The sequence below is a fragment of the Ambystoma mexicanum genome, chromosome 9 (genome assembly GCF_040938575.1).
Source record: "Ambystoma mexicanum isolate Mex_15411 chromosome 9, UKY_AmexF1_1, whole genome shotgun sequence".
In the NCBI taxonomy this organism is placed as follows: Eukaryota; Metazoa; Chordata; class Amphibia; order Caudata; family Ambystomatidae; genus Ambystoma; species Ambystoma mexicanum.
In genome coordinates this window covers 712,932,838-712,954,844 of record NC_090931.1, presented here as the reverse complement: position 1 = coordinate 712,954,844, position 22,007 = coordinate 712,932,838, and the positions used below count along the sequence as shown (strand labels likewise).

General features: G+C 45.7%; 1 protein-coding gene across 6 annotated transcripts in view; it reads right to left on the bottom strand.

The window, feature by feature from the left end:
* Window positions 1-22,007, bottom strand: part of PIKFYVE (phosphoinositide kinase, FYVE-type zinc finger containing) — a 1,728,392-nt gene that overhangs the window by 344,088 nt on the left and 1,362,297 nt on the right. For all 6 annotated transcript variants that reach the window (XM_069615606.1, XM_069615608.1, XM_069615605.1 and 3 more), the window contains one exon: window positions 2,936-3,030. In XM_069615606.1, the coding sequence (XP_069471707.1) occupies window positions 2,936-3,030 (95 nt within the window). The remainder of the gene's footprint in view (window positions 1-2,935; window positions 3,031-22,007) is intronic.

Here is a 22,007-nt window from a genome sequence, read left to right as displayed (position 1 = left end):
CTTGGTTCTGTGACATGTCATTTGGACATGGTAGTTTCATTGGAGGACAAAGAGACATCTTCAGTAGGTGTGAAAACTATGTTTGGGGCACCCACATGGGCGCGATTAGGATAAAGGTTACTTGTTCCCGGTGTAGCTTGTGGACTATCCTGTTGAGAAGTGGGGTTGGGGGAAAGCATACGCAAAACTCCCTGAGCAGTTCATTAACAGAGCATTGCCCTTGGATCTTGTCTGGGGAAACCTGGATGTGTAGTTTAGGCATTGTGTATTTTCTTGTGTAGCAAAGAGGTCTAAGTATGGAAACCCCCAGTTTGTGAAGACGTTGTGTTGGATGTCTGTATTCAACTGCCATTTGTGTTACAAGGGCAGTTCTGCACTTCTGCTTAGTACGTCTGCCAGAGAATTGTGTTCCCCTGGAACATGTGCTAGGAGAAACATGTGTTTCAGTGCCCACAGCCAAATGTTCTGGGCTTATTTGGAAAGCCCTGGAGAGAGTGTACCTCCCTGCTTGTTTATGTAGAATATGGCTGTTGTGCTATCTGATAGTATGAGCACTGTCTTTTGTACTAGCTGTTGTCTCTGAATGCTTGAAGAGCTTTGAAGACTGCTAGCAGTTCTCAAAGGTTGATATGCTTTTTGGTTAATGCTTGTGTCCACACCCCACGTGCAGTTTAATGAAGAAAATGAGCTCCCCACCCTGTTAGTGATGCATCTGTAGTGAGAGTGGCTTTAATAGCTGGAGTGTTGAACCGTTTTCCCTTTAAAATGTTTTCCTTTGTACACCACTGCAGAGATAGAATCAATACCAATACAGAACAAGTCGGTGACTGAAAGACCGGAGTGCTTCCAAATATGGCGAGACATTGAGGAAACAATAGAAGACAACCTGCTGAACCGAAGAGACGACCAAGAGAGAACCGAGAACCTGCTGACATTATCCCTACCAGCCAAAGGTAACAGGGAAGAAGGGTGACCCGAGAGGGGGGTGGAGAACCATTATTGAAATGCTCCTACTCGTCCAAGTACAGATAAAGAGACTATAATATTAAAACCCAATGAAGCAGACAAGAATCGTTATTGGAAGGTCAATACTCGACCTGTATAGGAAAAGGGACTATATTATTAAAACACAGTGATGCAAATGAGAATCAATATTGTCAAGGTCAAAGAGTAACCAACAGAAGTGCCAATAATAATTAATATTGGAAAGTTCATACTCGTTCAAGTAAAGAAGACTATATCACATTAATATCTAGAATAGTAAATAGGAATCGCTACTAGAATATTCATTACCTGCCTAGTGAGAAAGAGAGGAAATTATCACACTAATACACAGAAAAGAGAATGAAGGTAAGTATTGGAATGTTCATACTCTTATCTGCCAAGAAAGACTAAATAAAGAAGAGACAAAAAATAAGAAGAAGTGGAAGAAATGGCTGGAACAAAGTATGTTTTCAGAAATTGTGAACTGTGGATAGAAAGAGCAAGTGTAAAAGGAGATACTACTAGAAAACCCTACCGGGGGAAAAGAAAAAATTATTATTCATGAAGAAAGTCAAAATAGTAAAACAAGATTACTGTTATGGAGAGAAGCGGGAAGCACCATGGATCACTCTCGGATTGGGGGCAGGTATAGAGGGGGTGGTGCGTTAGTTAATGGGGAACTGTTTTGTTTGAAAATGCAAATAAAGAGTTATGTTAAAAAAAAAGTAAAACAAGAAGAGTATTGACATTTCTAGTCAAAGAGGAAAGGGAGGAAAACCCAAGAAAGTGTTGAATGAACCTAGGGAATGGATAAAAGCAGTCACCAGAGACTGATACTACTTGAAGACAACGTACTGAACTGAAGCTTGCAAGAAGCATAAACATCAGGGGAAGGAGCCATTCTCCGGTCCTTAGTTATTAGGTCAGTGGAAGGGTTAGTTGGTGTGAACACATTCTTTTAAAGACATTCACTGGTAAATCACTAGCAACATAGCTAGTTTTGTTAGTTAGGGACGCTTTATAGTACATGGAAAGTTAGGCCTTTACCCTTTTCTTTAATAAATAAAGCTGTGCAATGAATCAACTGAGCCTGCGTTGTCGTCCTCCTGATCCACCACACCACCTTTAGTAGCTATTTGAGATAAATGCAAAAGTGCACGAGTAACAGGTTACAAACATTGAAGAAAATGTAACTGCTGCCACCAGCTTGTCTTGGGTACATTGTAAAAGTAACCAAAAAGTCATTAAAGAAAAAGATATAAGGATACCAAGTATCCTAAACGCACTTTACTTTAAGGTGATGTGTGCAATTGTAACAAGACAACAAATTCACAAAGAGAGACATAGGGTCTCATTCTAAGTTTACGCACGTTTCTGGACCGGCAAACTACAAGCTTGGTGGTGGGTGGTTGGATTTACCTGTAGCTGCGAGCTGCCGGTAATTCCCGCACAACACCATAAAAAAATGCTGGTATTACTGGCGCTGGCAATACTGGCAATTCCCCCCATGGAGTCCTTTGGGATTCCATGGAGTGTGGAATTCCAGCACTTACAGCCACTTGTAATCTGACCGTAATTCCTGCAGACCAAGTGGCAGGAACGGTATTACCTATTGGTGGTATCCCACTGAATTTACCAGCGGGCCAACACCAGACTTTTAATGAGACTCATAGTCTCACAGTACTGATAGTCTTATGGACTGGTCACTTTCCCCATAGGAATGAGCTGACAGGCAAGGCAAGTAAAGCAGCAGGTAAGGAGTCCAAACAAAGCAGAAAGAAAGGGTGTCCCGCACAAGCCTTTGGGAGGAAGGCAGCAAAAAGTAACTCGTTCCTAACAAGTCTTATAACTATAGCCAATTTTACATACATTTTGGACAGGAACTAAGTCTGGGAACGGTCACAAGGGAGAATACAAGTGTGTATGCAAGGCTTTTGCTTTGGAATCTTACTTTGTAGTTCACTGTCAGATGTGCGAATCGCCTGCCCTGCACTCGTCTCAGCCACTCTTACTGGACTGCTGGTCTTTGGCCGGTGGTCCAAATTACTAAAATGGAAGTAATAGTAATAACAATAAGAATTACTTGTTATGCACAGCATTATAAAAATGAATTGCACAATGGTTCACAGAGAAAAAAGCATAACTACAGGTCAAACTTGTTTTCTAAAAAATAAGTGAAGCTAAGTGGACCATCATATCAGTGGCTAATGAAAGGAGAAATTACTTACCATAATGATCTTTCTAAGGATTGTTCTCCCGCAGATTCCTCATCTGATAGATATACTCATCCAGCTCTGTGGCTCGGAAACCTTTCGACGGGGGCATAGTGGACCTCGACTTGGCCATCAATCGTCTATCTGTCTTGCTCAGTGCTCAATCGTCGGCTCCGGACGTGACATCAGGCATCGTACATATACCACGTCACTACGCCCCATATCTCAGTTCCCCCTTTTTTCTCGGTGTTTGAACGCTGCAGAGGCAAATGACGGGAGGCAAGGCTAACCAGTCTGCAAAAAGCTTGACAAAGGGAAACCTCCCAAGAGTTGAAAACAGCTTGGAATATAGCTTTCTAGAATTAATGAAATATATGGGATATTTTACTCACCGTAATTCTACTTCTGATGCTTCTTGTATCTGCTTAGATTCACATGCTGTGCATAGGCCGACATCTAGTGGAAGCTGCAGAGTATTACAGTTGTTTTTCGAAAATGGGTGTTGAAATAGGGCGTGCCAGTAATACTATCCCTATTGTGACGTCCCCTGTACCCATGATCCCTCATGCGTGTAGGTCCCTCAGATTGTATTTTTTCTGACATGAGGTAGCATGAGGAGTAGCGTGAGTACAGTGTATTCAAGCAGATAAGATAGATAAGACTACAAGCAACCATGCGCCTTCTCTCAAAGAGGAGGAAGAGTGGGCACATGTGAATCTAAGCAGATACAAGCATCAGAAATACGATTACGGTGAGTAATTTATCCCTTCTGAGGCTTGTGGAATCGGCTTAGATCACATGCTGTGCATAGATTAGCGAGCAGTGTTAGGAGAAGGAGGTGGGATGTGAGAAGGGTCATGAGCGAACAAATTAGAACCGCTTATCCCACTTGTGTATCTGTCTTGGAATGGGTGTCAATGCAGTAGTGCTGAGTAAAGGTGTGAATAGAGCTCCATGTAGCTGCTTTGCAAATACTGTTTAATGGAACATTTGCAATGAAAGCCAGAGTGGCTCCAGTACCTCTTGTAGAGTGGGCCCTTGGCGTAAAAGGCAGTGTTTTGTCTGAAAGGGAATAGCACAGTTGGATACATCTGACTATCAACTTAGAGATGGCCTTTTTAGAGACGCAATCTCCTTCTCTGCCTGGCGCTATGGAGACAAACAGTTGATCTGTTTTCCTTAGCGGTCTGGTCTTGTCTACGTAGTAGAGGACCGCCCTCCTCACATCTAGTGTGTGGAGTTTCACCTCAGCAAAGCTTTTGGGTTCCTGGAAGAAAGCAGGTAGCTCAATAGACTGGTTAACATGGAATTTGGAAATTAACTTAGGTGAGAACCTAGGGTGAGTGCATAAAACTAGTGTGTCCTTATGTATAGTAAAGAAAGGATCTTGCACTGACAGAACTTGTATTTCACTGACCCTTCTTATGGAAGTAATGGTTACTAAGAAGGCAGTTTTGTAAGTCAGGTGTTTGAGACTAGACTTGTGCATGGGGTCAAAGGGAGGTCACATGAGTTTAGCAAGTACCACATTAAGGTCCCAACCTGGTGGTGGGTTAGAAATTGGAGGGTGGAGTCTCTTTACCCCTTCCATAAATGCAACCAATAGGTGGAGCATATAGGTGACCACACTAGAAGGAGTACAATCAACGGGGTTGACTTGCTTATTCTGGCACCAAATAATGAATCGTTTCAATTTATCATAGCGACAGTGCCTCGTGTTCAGTTTTCTTGACTCCTTCAAGATACCCATACATCTCTGAGGTAAATTGAGATGTCTGAACTCTATGACTTCAGGAGCCATGCTGCCAAGATCATCGAGTTGGGTTGAGGATGCACGGTTAGCCCCTCGTGCTGGGATAGTAGGTTGTACCGGCACAGGAGTTTTGATGGGGTCGCACACTGCCAGTTTGCGTAGGTGTGGTTACCATGGTTGTCTCGCCCACATGAGAGCAACCAAGATGAGCGTCATCGTTTCTCTGTGGATTTTGTTCACCACTTTCCTCATCAGAGAGGTTGGTGGAAAAGTGTAGGCAAATATCCCTGACCAATTCATCCATAGGGCATTCCCCTTGGAGCCTGGCTGGGGGAACCTGGATGCGAAGTCTGGGCACTGCCTGTTTCCGCTTGTGGCAAATAGGTCTATAGTGGGGAAACCCCACTGAGAGAAGTTGTCTCCTACGACCTCTTCATGTAGACGCTACTCGTGTTCCTCTGGGAGGGGATCTCTCCTCAGACCGTCTGCTAGCGAGTTGAGTTCCCCTGGAACATGTTTGGATGACAGGTAAATCTTCCGTTTGAGTGCCCATTTCCAAATTTTCTGGGCAAGCTTGGACAGATTGGGAGAACGAGTTGCCCCCTTGTTTGTTTAAGCAAAACATTGCAGTCGTGCAGTCTGTTAGGATCTGCACTGACTGGTTGGATAGGAGGGGTTTGAATGCCAGGAGGGCTTTAAATGCCCGAAGTGCTCTGAAGACTGACAGAAGTTCCAGCAGATTGATGTGGTACTGAGCCACTGTGTGAGACCAGAGACCCTGAGCTGTGTGGTGAAGGTAGTGAGCTTCCCACCCTGCCAGGGAGTTGTCTGTTGTGATGACGGCCCGTATCTCTGGATCGTAGAAGGGTTTCCCCTTCGTAAAATTCTCTCTTTTTTCCCCCAGGGAAGACTCAGTACTAATGTTGGCGCGCGTGGGGAACCAGGTAAATGCAAGATGCTATCATGCCTAGCAAACACATAGCTTTGCGCTCCCTTTTTTGGCGACCGGCCTGATATTGAGGAATTAGCAGCAACACATTTCGAATTCTCTCCTCTGATGGAAAGGCCAACCCCTCTTGGGTATTTACGACAGCTCCTAAGAACTGTTTTGAGGTGCTTGGCACCAGGCTTGACTTTTTCTTGTTGATTGAGAAGCCCAATTGGAAGAGGAGGTTGATAGTTCTTTGGATGTTTAGTATGCAAATTAGGGGGGACCCTGTAATAAGCTAGTCGTCCAGATAAGGGTACACTGGGATTGCCTCCCTGCATAGGTGGGCCGCCACCACCGCCAGTACCTTGGTGAATACCCTTGGAGCCGAGGCTATTCCGAAGGGCAGCACCTTGAATTGGTAGTGCTGGTCGTCTACCTTGAAACGCAAGAACCTTCTGCGAGCTGGGAACATTGAAATATGAAAATAGGCATCTTTCATATCCAATGCTGCCATGTAATCCCCCTTTTTTAGTTATAGGGATTACCTCTTGTAATGTACTCATGCGGAATATTTGTGGCGTGACATACTTGTTCGCAGGTCGCAAATCTAATACTGGGCGCATTGTCAGATCTTTTTTTGGCACAAGGAAGTAGGTTGAATAAACACCCCTGTTTACCTCGTTGAGCGGGACGACTTCTATGGCGTCCTTTGCTAGCAGAACGGCGATCTCCTAGAGGAGGAGGATCTTCTGATGTTCCAGTGAGTGTACCTTCTGTCGCGGAGGATGGTCGTGGGGGCGCCCTAGCAACTCTATGCAGTATCCTCCAGAAACTGTGGACAGCACCCATCTGTCCAAAGTGATCCCCTACCATACATGGGTGAAGGTAGAAATGCGCCCCCCTACTGGGGATGCAAGGGAGGGGACCTGAAGTGGAACGTCACTGCTTGTTGGGTGACGTACCACCTCTGGCAGGGCTGTCTCTACCCCTAGTGTGGCCCCTGCGCTGCCCTCTGGGGAAGCCCTGTGAGTATTGGGATTGATCGTTACCCCATGAGGTTCCCTGATTCTGGTAATAGTTTGAACCCCTTTGGGAACCTTGGCCCCGAAAGCAGCGAAAATTGTTGTTTCCCCTCTGTCCAGAGGGTTTATTGGTGAGTTGGCCAAGAGATTTCGTCTCGTACTCATCCTTTGCCGTCTTTAAAGCTTCCTCAACTGCCTTGCCGAATAGTATGTTAGGCTCCACAGGCATATCTATCAGGGTTGCTTGGGTTTCAGGTTTGAACACTGACTGCCTCAGCCAAGCGTGACACTTTATAACAGTGCCTTCGGCGATTAACCTTCCAGCATTATCTGCTGCATCAAAGTTTGTTTTTAGCATGCAGCCTGATACAGACCTTCCATCTGCTGCCAGTTGAGCCAACAGGCTCTTTAAGGGTTCGGGTGCGGAGGATACCAAAGCGGATACCTCTTCCCACTGATGGCAATTGTAGCTTGCCAAAAGGATGGCACTGTTGGCAATTCGTGCCTGATATGCAGACGTGGAGGCAACCTTTCTACCCAGAGCGTATAGTCTTTTACTTTCCTTATCAGGAGGTGCCTGCCCTCTTTCTGGTGGTTGTTACGACCAGGGAATCCGGTTTTAATTGGCCTCTAATGTACAGGGGATCGGAGGGTGCGGCACAGAACTATTTCTCGACTCGCGGATTAACCACTCGAGTGAGATTCGGGGTTACCAGCGAGGGATCAATCCTACGCTGGTGGAGTTTAACAGAGGGATAGCCTGAGTAATGGCTCTCTTGTCTCCTACGATTTCTTCAGCGAAATCCATGTCTTCTTGAACACCCTATGTGTCGATATGAAAATGGGCAGCTGCCTTAGCTAGTACCTCATTGAGGAGTGGTTAGTTATCTACAGGCGAGTCATGCACTGTGGCTCCTCCTCCTCCTGCTCCTCCTCCTCCTCCTCTCCCCCCCCCCCCATAATAAGAGACCACTGTCTGGTCATCCATTAATTGAGGTTCTGTTTCATCACAATATGAATCAGGGTGGTAAGGTTCAACCACAAAGGAGTCTGTGACCAAGCCCTGAGCTGGGGCGTCAGAGCAGACTTTCTTAGCAGGGGGCTGAGAGGACTTGGGTATTGCCTTAGACCCCGAAGGGGCAGAGGTAGCAGGGGTGTTGGAGTAAGTATGAAAATAATGAGAGTCCTTTTCATAGAAGTCAGCCATGAATGACATCCTTCTCATGATCCTATCAATGTCTGCTGAGTTCCATTCTTTAGAGCAAGGAATAACAACAACATGTTCTGGTTCCTCATCAGTGCCCATATTGTGAGCAGTGGGAGGAATGAGTTTACTTTTAGTGGTAGGATCTGAGATCTTGGACTTCCCTATTGATTTAGGGGCTTTCTGCTTCTCCTTATGAACATGGTGTTCTGAGGATGACTTTTTATGTTGTTTATCCCCCTTCCCATGACTAGAGGAGTGTTTTCCAGTGTTTTTAGGGGTCTCCGAGGGATTTGACACCTTGCGTCGAGTTTCAGAGGTGATATTCGAGGAAGGACGTTGAATCTCTGGTGTAGACGCTACACGCCTTGACTGTGAAGGATAGAGGGCGTAATCATTATCTGACGATCGGGCCTCGGGGAGTAGTGATAGTGCGACACCTTTATCAACCTTTGTCATGAGGCGAACGCCCAGAGGACACAGATTCGTTGGACCACTCTCTTGGCGTCTTCTGTTGCCGATTGCTCGACACGCGTGTCGAGTCACTGCTGGGGCTGATGTGCTTAGTGTAGGTGGTATGTGTAGCGCTTATGCCGCCGGGTGTTGCCCCCACAACGTGGCCGCCGGCCAGTCCTTCTGGGTCGAGGGCATGCGCGTGGGTGTCCGAAGTCAACCCTCTGCCCTTGCTGTCCGATTCGCTGGTGTTGCTGCCATCGCTGAATGTCCCCTCCACTTCCATGGCCTCTAGCTGCCTGGCGTAGTGGGCCCAGCGTTTAGTTGAGCGGTCCTTAAGGGTTCCAGCTTGAAGAGCTTGTAAGCTCGACAGGTAGCCTCGGGATGGTCTCGTGGGAGACACAGATTGCACGTATTGTGCTTATCCACCCAGGGAAACGTCCTGTTACACTTAGGACAGAATTTGAATGGAGTACTCTCCATATGTTACAAAATGGCAGCGGGCAGGTATATGTACGAAAAGGTGGGAAAGAAGCCTGTATCACCACTCCCCACTCTCCCTGCTGTACAGTGCCGAGGGCAGAGGCCTTCCAAGGCCCAAAGTCCGTCGTAGCAGTTCTCGACGGCTGGCTTCCACGATCTTCACCAGCGTCAATCTTCAGTGTATGGTGAAAATGAAAGGGGAGGTATTAACAGTAATTGTAACTATAAATGGCTAAGAGCCAAGGGAACTCCGCAACATGCGTCCAACTAGTATGGCAGAAAAAACAATCTGAGGGACCTACACGCGTGAGGGATCATGGGTACAGGGGATGTCACAATAGGGATAGTATTACTGGCACGCCCTATTTTGATGCCCATTTTCGAGTTTCGAAAAACAACTAATACTCTGCAGCTTCCACTAGATGTCAGCCTGTGCACAGCATGGGATCTAAGCAGATTCCACAAGCCTCAGAAATATATATATATATATATATATATATATATATATATATATATATATATATATATTTTCAAAGACAACCGATTAGCCAGATAGGAGCGGTCACCTCATAGCCATCACCAGGCATCTCTCAGTTTAGATAGGTGCACCAGGCCATAAGAACTTTCTGCGCAGGGATGGAAGAGAGGGGTGAGGAGGCATCTGTGGGAGAAAAATCCATAGAAATATGATTACCGTAAGTAGTTACTCCTTTAATGGATTGCTTTTCTCCTGCAGATTCCTCATATGATAGACTCCCCAAAGCAGTTGGGGAGACAGAGGTAGGCAGAAAGTGTTACAGTAGCAGATTGTGCAGCACTGCCCTACAAAAACATGCGTCAGCCCTGCAGGCATCATCCAAACAACAGTGCCTGGTAAATGTGTGTAAGGATTACCATGTGGCACACAACAAACTCCCCCAATGGGAACTCCCATCTGTAAGGCCATAGAAGCCGTGTCTCCTCTTGCCGAGTGTGCCCCGATGCCAGAAGGAAGCTCTTTGCCTGCAGATTGGTAGCACTCTGCGATGCAAAGAGTAATCTATCGCAATAGAGTCTGCTGCGGTACTGGTAGAGCTTTGCGAGACAAAGTATGAGCTACAAACAGCTGTTCAGATTTCTGGAACTCAGTCATCCTAGCAACATTAAAGCTCAAATCTCTTTTGGGGTCTAAGCGATGGAACCACTCCTCCTCCTTCGAGAGATGTGGTGGAGGGTAGAAAACCGGTAGGTCTACGGACTGAGAAAGGTGGAATTCAGATACCACTTTAGGAAGAAAGCCAGGTCTTACTTTAAGGCAAACCAAAAAGGCTGTCTTCAATGATAGCAGCTGTAATGAACAGGAATGGTATCTGGTCTTTCCATTTAATGCCATTGCATCTAATGCCATTCCATCGAAATGTTTCCATCTAAAGAAATTCCATCAAATGCATATTTTTTGGGGGTAAAGGGTTCATTTTTTGTTTAGGTGCATTATAAAGGGTCAAAAACACGGGTTCGGAGGGGGACGCCCCCCCCAAAATAAATAAATAAATAAATAATAAATGCATTAGATGCACATTTTTTAGATGGAAAAAATTTGATGGAATGGCATTCGATGGAAAGATTATAAACCAACAGGAATGCATGGGCTTAAAGGGAGCTGCCATCAAAGAGGCTGAGACCAAGATTTGGATCTCCAGCAACCAGAACCACAGCTGCTTCACCTCTCTTCAGAGGGGGAGAGAGTGCACGCCGCCCTGCTTTTTCAGGTAGTGCATGGCCATTGTTGTCTAACGTAATCAGGATGTGCTTCCCCCCCTTGAGAGATGGGGTGAAAGCCCTCAGGGGTAACCTGATGGCTTGCAACTCCTGCCCGTTAATGTGCCGCCCAGCTTCCATCGCTGACCAAAGGTCGTTCACCTGCAAGTCCTCGCAGTGATTGTCCCCAACCCTTCAGAGATGCATCAGTGACCACTAGGGCCTGAGGCCATGGAGATTGTTGTTGTCAGTCCACGAGCTGAGGTAGTTGACCATTGACCCGGACACCTGATGGAATCTGTGAGAGCTCCGAGGTACTGCGACCACTGACTTCTCAGAAGCCATTGAAGGCATCTCATGCACAGCCTGGCCTCTGGACATGAGACCCAAGAGGTGGAAGAAGGAAAACGCTGGTAAGGTGGCGTGGTTCTGAAACTATTTCACCATCTGTGCTATGCTGTTAGCTCTCTCCTCGGGAGGGAAAGCCTTCCCTACCAGAGTCTCTAGAACTGCTCGGATGAACTGGAGCCTCCGGACTGGTGTAAATTGTGACAAAGTTCAGGGAGAAGCCCTGCTTGTGCAATAGCAGACAGGTGTCCTCCAGATGAGACAAGACCTGTCCCGCTGAATTACCTCGGATCAGCCATTCGGGAATACATGGACCCTGGATCTCCTGGGGGGAGCCATGACTACCGCCATTAGGTTGGTGAAGACGGTTGGCGCGGAGGTCGACCCAAAGAGAAACACCTTGAATGGATAGTGCTTGTCTCCTATAAGGAACCTCAGGAACTTCCTGTGCTTTTTATTATCGGCACATGGAAATAAGCATCCTGTAGATCTATTGACACCAGCCAGTCCTGAAGCTCAAGAGCGTGGAGAATTTCTCTCAACGTCACCATCCTGAACTTGTCCTTCCTAAGGAACTTGTTCAAGGCGCTGGAGTCCAGAATGGCACAGAGACCTCCTCCCTTTCTTGGGCACCAGGAAATAACAGGAATACCAACCTGATCCTCTCTGCTCCGGAGGTACTTCTTCCACGGCACCCTTCAACAACAGGGCTCTCTGTTCTTCCTGGAGCTTCTGCCCCAGTTGGATTGGCGGCGGTAGGGGTTTGTCCAGAGGTTTTCTTAAAAAGGGCAGACAATAACCAGACCGAACGAGCTGTAGAACCCAGGCATCAGAGGCAATTTCCTGCCACTGGGGCCAATGCCCTGCTAAACCGTCCCCCTACCGGCAAGTCATGGGAGGGGAAATGAAGGTGGTTTCGACAGCAGAGCCGCCCTCGCTGCTGCTCGGTGGCCTCTAGAACCCCTCTGCCTCTCCCGGAGCATGAGAAACGACTCTTCCCCTGTGTGGTCTGTGGGAGATGCGCCTTGCAGCCGTAAGGCACATAGCACCTGTAGCCTCTGCCTCTAGAGGTAAAACTGAAAGCAGGTTTGGCGGGCTGTGCAGTTAGGCCTAGTGATTTTGCATCTAATTTTGACCTAAGAGTCATCAGCCTTCTGGCGAGTAGCCTATTTTGGACATTCAGAGAGAAGCCAGAAGTCTCCTCAAGACTACCGCCGATCCCATCGAACGGCCCACGCAGTCAGCCACTTGGAGGCCTGTTTGCAGCGACTGCCTGGCCACCTCCTTCCCATCTTCCACCAGCTGTGTAAATCCAGAGTTGCATGCTCAATAGCTTTCCATAAGCCAAACAAGTATTTTGCGAACCCACAGGCTACATTGGTGGCTTTCACCCCCATGCTGCCAGAAGTAAAAACCATCTTGGCCATTGTGTCTAACCTTTTACCTTCTCTATCTGGGAGCAGATTAGAAGTGGAGTCTGCGAGTCTGGTGTAGATTGTGGCTGCCTGCGACATAAGCCCTTCCGGAGAAGGGTGGGAAGCCAGAAATGATGTGTCTACGCTCGCCGGCCTGTACTTCCGCGTAGATGTTTTATTTTTTAATCTTTTTTATTGCTGTATTATTAGTTTACCTGCAACCTTATACAACACATTACACATGATAAAAATGTACAATTAACTTTAATAAAACAGCATATACACATATGAAAGATGTAAGAATACAAAGAAAAACAAAATCCTCAAAATCAAATCAACTTCCATAAAATCTATCACAGCCCTTAATTTTCCAATATAAAACCATTGCGTATAATACTCCTTTTTTCCAATTCCTCCGTAATATCTCGGATTAAAAAATTCAATGCTAAGATTAAAGAAATATTTACACCCCACATACAACGGCTCCAAAACAAGTGGATAGACATTTCAAGCTCCTTGTTAAATCTATCTTTAAGATAGAGTACACGTTTAGACTCAAAATGGTTACAGGTTAATACAAGATGCCTAAGAGTCTCTTGCGTTCTGGTTTCTCTGCAAAAACGGCATGTGAGATCAATATGTTCTTGATTAAGCACCTCGTCTTTATGTCCCCAGTGCCGTATCCTTTCTAATGTTGGAATCTGATTGAGTCTAAAACGCAAAAATATTGATCTTGCCCTGTGACAAGGGAATCTTTGTAAATAGAGGGGGATACATTCCCTTGCATGTGCAAAATTTGCATACTCCTTATAGGAGGACATGTAAATAAGAGGTTAGACTGCATTAGCAATTTAATTGGATTCACCTGAAAAGCAAGGCAACACAACCTCCCTGAAGAGTGTTGGGACACGAAAGCGCTAGGAGGAGGAGAACAGCAGCACAAATGCAGCAGAAGGGATCTAACCCTGTGAACATTTTGGCAACAATTGGGATCTAACCCAGTGAATTGGACACTTTTGGGATTTAACCCAGTTATATATTTCTTCTTTCTTCAGGTAGTATATTGGCCAGGAATTGGAGTGCGAGCCTCACCCCCTCTTTTTTACTCCTTATAGGAGGAGTAAGACTCACACCATTTAGTGTATACACCCAATCCGCCTTGAATAAAAGTCTCTTGACCAGTCCTGGTCGTTGCACCAAATCGTCTTGACAAAGACCTAGAGTATCTAACAGCAAATTCATATTGTCTCTAAACTTTCTAATAGATATTACTGACCCAGATTTAACAACCTTATTTAGCAATTCATATAAAGTCTTTACAGGTGGATCATTCATCATTCTAAACAAGGATAATTGCCGGATAATGGCATTGGGGATACCATCGATAGGCCCAGTAGTTCTTTCCACATTTTCCCCTGAATCACATTCAGGCATGAGCTCATATCGTGGGTCCAAATGTCCAAGCCATACAGGATGACCAGCTCACATTTTGCAAGATAAAAACGCCTTATAGGTAGGAGCGAAAATGTACATACCCTAGCCTTCAAGAACTTCATTTGAACCTTTAGTTTAGATGCTTTTTCTTCCAGGCTCAGTTTCCACATCTTCAGGCTAGATCGATTAGTAAAATTGTAGCCTAAATATGTTATAGCTTGGACTTGTTCCACCTGATCCTCTCCCATCCTCCATAAGATTTGATGGTTCTCTTCTTGGTAACCACAATCTTTCGGATTTAGATGCGTTAGCGGAAAGATTGTTTGCCATTGCGTAGTGATAGAAGATGTCCATCTTTCTACGAAGGCCACGTGGAGGGTGTTCAAAAATAATAAAATCATCGGCAAATGCTATCCACTCAATAGCCAAACACCCCAACCTAACCGGTGCGATGGAAGGGCGCTGCCACATGTCCTCCACATCGCACACGTATAGGTTGAAGAGCGTGGGTGCGAGTGAACAGCCCTGCTTGACCCCAACTTTTGTATCAATGGCTTCAGAGAGGGTACCTTCATGTGTCAAACGCACCCTGACCGAGGTACTACTATGCAGTAGAGCCAAGAGTTGGACAATCTTTCGAGGGAAGTTCATTGCTAGCATTTTAATCCATAATCTTGCTCTGATAACCCCGTCAAAAGCATTAGAAAGGTCTAAGGATGCCACAAAAATTTCACCCATGTTAGATTGATGGACCGTATCTCTTAAATGGGCCAGAATATTCCCATTCAAGTTGTTTTCCAAACCCCCTCTAAAACCCACTTGAAAGTTGCTAAAACAAGCATTCCTCCTGATATCTTTATTGAGATCTCTTAAAAGTAAGATACCAAAGACCTTACTAGCTGCATCTAAAAGTGCTATGGGTCTACAGTTCTGGGGATTGAGGACATCACCTTTTTTATATATGGGTACAATAATACTTTGAGCCCACGATTTGGGGATGGTATGGGTTCCCCATAGATGTAGTGTTGACTGGGTGAATGGAACAGGGATGCTGCCACAAGGAGGCTATGGGATCAGCAATTGACGGAATGAGAGGCATGTTATGCTCCGTCGCAGGACCCTAGTCCAATACATCTGTCAGCTCATAGCCTGGAGTAGGCACTGATGCAGACTTTACACCTAGGGTGTCTACCACCCTTTCCACTAAGGCCCTAAATTAAGCATGGGTGTGCGTTTAAGGGTGACCTGGCTGGAGCTCTAGATCCGGAGACTTGTCCAGGCCGATGGCATCATGCAGCACTTGGGCCAGTGTCAACAGGTTTGCCTGTTCACTCCAAACAATGGACTCCGATTGCCCCAGTATATATAGGATCGATGTCCTGGTTGGCGCAGAAAATAAACATCATGGACTCGAAGAATCCGGACCTGGAGAAGGGGACAAAGGATCAGTTGCCAACAACTAGTACCGAAGGTCTATCTTTCAACAATGATAGAATACCCGTCGGCGTCAATCGGGGTTTGGGTACCACCATGACGTCAGGAACGTCAGCCTCTCAATGGCATCAGGAAGTACCGGGCATCAAAGGCTTCTGTACCTTTTTTGGGGTCGAGCCAGAAGGCTTCTCCGACGCAATGGTTTGGTGTGTGAGGGGTCGGGAGTACTGAGCGCTGCTGCAGCCGCCGAGGCTTGCTGTTCGGAGGGCACATCTGTAGCAGCCTGCGTCTTAAACATAGCAAGCATCTGGCTCTTCAAATCTTTCCACTCCTCTCGAGTGGTCGGCCCAGCCGAGGGCTTTCCTTTTTCAGACGACGAGCTGGACTCGTGTCGACAACGGTGGCACTTCTTTTTCTTATCCGATGAAGACTAGAAAGAGTGGCTCCTCGAGTGTGACCGCTTTTTGGCCTTGCGTTGATGACTTTCCTTGTCCTTTTCGGGGGTGGGCCCTTACTTCTCAGCCTCGGAAGACCGGACTATCGTCTGCACCAGGGATTTCGGAGACGGTCTGCCCGAAGCAAGTTTGGCAGCCTGCTTGCGTAATGTCTTCGAGTGCATTTTGGAGCACGATGCACATCCCTCCGTGTCGTGATCCTTCCCAAGACGACACAGACCAACATCGTGGGGGTTGGTCATCGACATTTTGGAATGGCAGACAGTGCACCTCTTAAAGCCCGAAATCGGAGGAGTGGACATGTCGCATTAAAGTACATCCATATAACATAGTAGACAGACAATATCCTGCTTCTGTATATATAAAATATATTCAGGACAGTTAGGAGTCGGGTTCAATGTTGGACCAATTCGTTTATAATTGGAACTTCAAAATTGTTGAGCTTGTATGTGCTGACAGGGTTGTAATTTGATCTGTGCAGTCGGCCAGAGAATCCTGTCACAAAGTTCCATCTTGAAAGGAAGAGGATGGGGATTGGAGATCATGGAGAGTTGGGACTGCCATCAACCGTGTAAAGTAGGTTCCAGTGGTGGTATGGGGTGGATGCTACAGGCTTCAATTTGCAAGATGAGGAGATCACAGTGATTGTGGGCAGAGGCCGCGCATTCTAAAGCTAAATCAAAGTGGCAGCTAAAGATTTTTAAAAAAAGTCACGGCTAGCAGAGCTGCAACCCATTGCGCTAGCCGAATTAGACAGACACAAGAAATCTGCCATTCCTTTGCCTGAGACCCAATCACAGCCCATGCTCACACGCTACCAGCACAAAATCATTGAACAATTAGGAGTCCTATGGCCTATTCTGCACAGAGATAAAAAGGAATGCGAGTCAGGTTCGGAGGGGCCTACAGGGAAATAAGGAACCATCCGAAGTGTCAGCTAATGACTCAAGAATGGGCCATTTTTGGGGATCAGAATGGACCACTTTTTTGGCCAGAGTGGCCTACTTTCATAAGTTGCTACACTAGCTTCAACCAATGTTACTGAGCAAATATGTTTTCAAATGCATTATTTGCAACACATTTGACCAGAAACAACCCTTTGGGTAGTACTAAAACAGTATGTTCTGGATAGTAATGAATTGCAATGTGTGATTGTGGGTCACTTTTTCATTGCTGCTGGACTGATTTTATGCCCCTGTGTGACTCTTGCGGGTGTCAATGAGCAGTATAAGAGTCAGGAGTTTGTAGTGTAAGGTGGAGGTCGGTGCATGGTGATGTTCGTGAAGAGAGTCAGGAGTAGAGACGACGAAAGCTGAGAGGCATGTGAAGGAGAAGGTGGAAAGAGTGTTAAGAGCAGAGCTGAATAAGGGAGAGAGGACTATGAATGAAGAAGTAGAGTTAAGGGGGCGATGAAGCAGGGAAAAGGAATATGAAGAAGGCAGTGTAAAGAAAGCTAATAGAGAATGTGCAAGAGAATAAGATAAGACTAGGGAAGAGAGAGAGAGGAGTGGATGAGGTGCAGGCTATACAGAGGTGGCATGTCGAGGAGGGGAGGAGAGTGACTAACAAGGGAAGAAATATGGTGAATACCAGGAGGAGTAACTGATAGGGAGAAGCCCGAGATAAGAGGTAGTAAGGGACAGTAAGAGAGGGGACTGGTTCAGATCAGGGCCTGGAAAGTTTCCTGAGCTGGTGGAGGAGTAGAACCCAAGAAAAGTCTAGATAACCAGCAGAATGATTTAAGCCCGACAACCACAGGGACCAATTAATTCCCAAGACTGATGCTAGATGTATACTCAAATGACCAAAGCCAGCTGGGTTGATGGTGCCAGGTATTGAAGAAGCCAAGGAGACAAGGTTTGACAGCTTGACAAGCCAACAAAAGAAAAGAAAAACATCACCCAAGATGAAGATATACGTGCAGGGCCGCTTTAAACCCTACAAGACCAAGTTAATATTTTCCGGCCAAGACGTCAGATGAGAGAGAGAGAGAGAAAGGGGGATGAGGAAAGAGGACAGGGGGTAAGAGTGAGATCTAAGGGAACCTTGATCAATCTGTACTTTGTTTTCAGAACCCCCTCATATAAACCCTATCCGGACCTCAATTAAAGTTAATATCCAAATTTTCTTCTTCCAAAAAAACCTGTAAACTATACATTTTGGCTTTAAATTATTGCTGATCACCATACTTTTGACCACCATTGACAAGACATGTTAAGATGGATTTCTGGGGGTGGATTTTGGGAGGCCACCTGTTCTTTTTTGCAACTTTCCCTCCATAGATTCCTATAAGATCTAACGAAGATCTAACAAATGACAAACATTTTGGTCAATTTTTTGATCGAGGGGGGTTGGCTATGGGTTAGCTCCCCCCTCTAAATAATTGCTTATAACTCCTGTTCTGTAGCAGATCTAACGTTAAAGAGGGTTGATCTTACCGGATGTAACGAATATGCATTGAAATGAATGACTTTTTTTGCCAAATTTAGTTGGGGGGTGGAGAGGTCAGCCCCCCTCCTTTGTAGCCAAATATTTCAGCACCTGTGTGTGATCTAACAAAACAAATGCCTGATCATACCGGATCTAACGTATATCTAACCAATGACATCGAATTTTGTAAATTGTTTGGTTGGAGGGGGCTAACTAGCTCACTACGAGTTAGCCCCCCCTCTAAATAATTGCTTAGAACTCCTGTTCTGTAACTAATCTAATGTTGAAAATGGTTGACCATAGCTGATCTAACGAAGATCTAACAAATTTGGTTTTGTACTATTTTTGATTGAGGGGGGGTGACTAGCTTACTACGGGTTAGCCCCCTCTAAATAAATGCCTATAACTCTTGTTCTGTAGCGGATCTAACGCTGAAAATAGTTGATCATACCGGATCTAACGTAGATCAAACAAATGACATACATTTTGGTCCATTTTTTGATTGTGGGGGACTAGCTGCTGGTTGTTAATTTCATACAGGTCGAGTCCCAAAGTTCTTAATGTGAGCCTTTTGGCCCAGAGCAAGCAGGCTTCTATATTGAAATAGAAGTGGCATGCCACACACTCACCCCTATGTTTTTGTAGGGCTATATAATCTATATCACCCTTGTGAAGTGCCCTCAGAGCTGGTATGCTCTGAAAAACCTCAAGTAGCCGCCTCTATTTATTATTTGCTCACCATTTGTGTGTGGAATGTTTTCCCAGCCAATTGTCTTGGTTGTTAAGCCAATGTGTTTTTCAGGCTGAGTTATAATAGATTTCCTAACCTCTGAGTCATTTGCTGATTCTGGTAAGCATAATTCCTGCGCCTGCTCACTTTGGTGCTGTGGCTCCTGTACATTTAAATGTTGTGCAGAGCACTCAGATTCTGAGTCAGATTGATGGTCCACCCTTGATGTATTTGATGCTGCAATTCTAGCTGGTATCATGAAAGTTGTGATTTCTTTTCCCCCTCTTCGATTATCATCTATCAGAAGGTCATTCACTAGTATCTGACCCACTAGTGAGGTGGGATTCAATGTTGCTGGCAATTCAAGTCAATCAGCTCACCTTCATTAGGTAAGGAATGCAGGAATTTCCTTGAATTTCCTCCTGTTACAGTTTAGAGGCAATTTTATTTTGCTTTTTTCTGCTGCTGTTGGTTACTCTTTCTAGGTCTCTGTCTAGCCCCATTCGCTGATTGAGTGGTCAAGTCAGTGCTGCAATATCTTAGATCATTACGACCCGTTTTCATAACCACTTCTACATCTTGAATTTCTTCCCCATGGGAATCAAACAATGCTGGGGAGGCACACAGATCATGTGGTACTCCACCAGCGGTGATGGAGTGTTCGGTGACTGGCTTATGCAAATTGTCTGACTGTTGATTGCAGAAGATTAATTGGACCGTTTATCGTCCAGATCTAGGTCAAGGATATTTGTTCTGTGCGTTTTGGCCCTAGTCTGCCCTCAGGCTTCTCCAATACATCCAAAATTGACTGGATCTTGTAATCAGACACCAGTAACTTTGTTGCATTTTCTTGTACAATGTCCTTTATGTTATCATATAGTCTCAGGAGAGACTCCAAGACTAAGTTTAGGGCTGGAATTGACGCTGGGCCCAAAGAGTTAAGATTAGGCAAAACATTTGAGTTCCGCCTCCTTTTGAGTACTAGGGGTACAGAAATTATTAAATGAGGCGTGTCAATCAGATACCCTTGCAAAGGGTTCATTTGGTTGTAGGAAAATTCTATCACCAAAGTCATTTTTAGGAGTGTTCATTTGAATGTTCGAATGAGGGTCTTCTGAGATCAGACAGAGGAGGAGGGCTTCCCCGGGCCAATCACTAAACCTGATGCAGGTCAGCTGCAGGAGTCATCCTGTGGTCGCCAGTAGAAGTCTTGGTTCCAAAGATGATCCGTCAAAAAGGTGCAGGAGCCCTCCTTTTATCCAAGATTCAGGCTGCGAGCTAGCCTAAGCCCACCAATGTTATGGATCTACAACATTCAAACAGGCCAGGGTTGTTCAATCACTGGTCATTACATCCATCCAGCAACAGACCTTCGGGCGACTGGGGATGTGGAATGGGAACAGACAGTCCCAGGCCCCTCCTTTGGCTCAGACACACAAAGCCCACTTGCCCGCGAAAGCAGCAGCTTTTGCTAGGAAAGGGGTTGCCATATATGGCACTTCCTGACCTGGATAAGTCAGGAAGAAAGCCAAAGGACAAGATGGCCAAATAACCAGCAAAAATCTTCAGGTTAGGGTGACAACCACCTTTAGTAGCCATTTGCGATAAATGCCAAGGTGCACAAGAAAATTATCAGAAAAGCAGAGGCATAGTCTCTCAGTACTGACAATCTTGGGGACAATCATTTTCCCCATAAGAGCAGGAGGCTTTACCTAACTCCAGCAAGTGTGGACAGGGTTCAAAACAAGCAAAAAGCAAGTGTGTCCCACAGAAAATGACGGTGCGAAAGTTGCAAAAAGAACATCTTTCTAACTATAATTATCAGGATTGAATTTCTGATAGAAATTGGCCAGCCCCATTCACTGAACTCGGCAGAGGTCAATCCAGGATTGCTGATACCTTTCTGTAGTCCACTGCCACTCCTTTGTCTGATAGGATGATGCCTAGGTATTGTGTGGATGCAGCATCAAAGTTAGACTTCTCTAGTTTTACTTGTAATTTGTGTTTTTGTAAACAACGTAGGGCATCTAACAAATGGTATGCATGCTCTTCCCACAAAGAAGAAGGAAATAGAATACTGTCCAGGTAGACACTCACTGAGTGTTTTGGTAGATCAGAGATGATCCCAACATCTATTTTTTTTGGGAAAATCCCATTTCTACTTTAAGTTGCCCAACCTTTTAACAGACATTTAACAAAAGAGTAAATCCCAACAACTGGTTTTGGAGTCCTTCTTGATCCCAGGTGGAAACCTACGAAGGCACATACTCATGGCTAAGAAGAACAGACCAGATATGGCGCTTTTATTCAAGGTTTTCTAAACTAAGGTTTAAATGGGGCATGAAAGTTTGATAACTCTAGTAAAACATAACTAAAGCAAGATTTAACTCTATGGGCTCTATGGGCCTCATGGGCCTCATTACGACCCTGGCGTCGGACCATGGTGCTAATAGCACCATGGTCCATGCCGGTAACTTACCGACTCTGCCATGGCGGAATGGGGAATTTCCGCCCCATTCCGAGGTTGGCGGGGCGGTAATTCCCCATGCCACCATGGCCCTTCCCCATTCCCATTTTTGCCCCATAGGGCTCAATGGGAATGAGGAAGGCGCTAAGTACGGTGCCGCAAATTGCGGCACCGTACTTAGCACCAAGGTCCCTTTGCGGGTTGGTTTTTAATGCCTGCAAAAAGCAGGCGTTAAAGTCTCCAACCCGCAAAGGGACCTCGTAATCAGACGCTAAGGGATTACTGGTACGGGTACCCTTACCGGTACCGGTAATCCCTTAGCGCCAGGGTCGTAATGAGGCCCTATGTCTCTCACCCCCTCTCCGACTTCCACTCCCACACTCTTCCCCCACTTCCTCCCTTCCAAACACTCCTCCAGTTTCACAATTATTTTGTAATTCTACTTCGAGGGGCGGAAAATGGATCAAACACAACAATGTTCTAAAACCAAAGTCCGGATGACCACCCTTTAGAA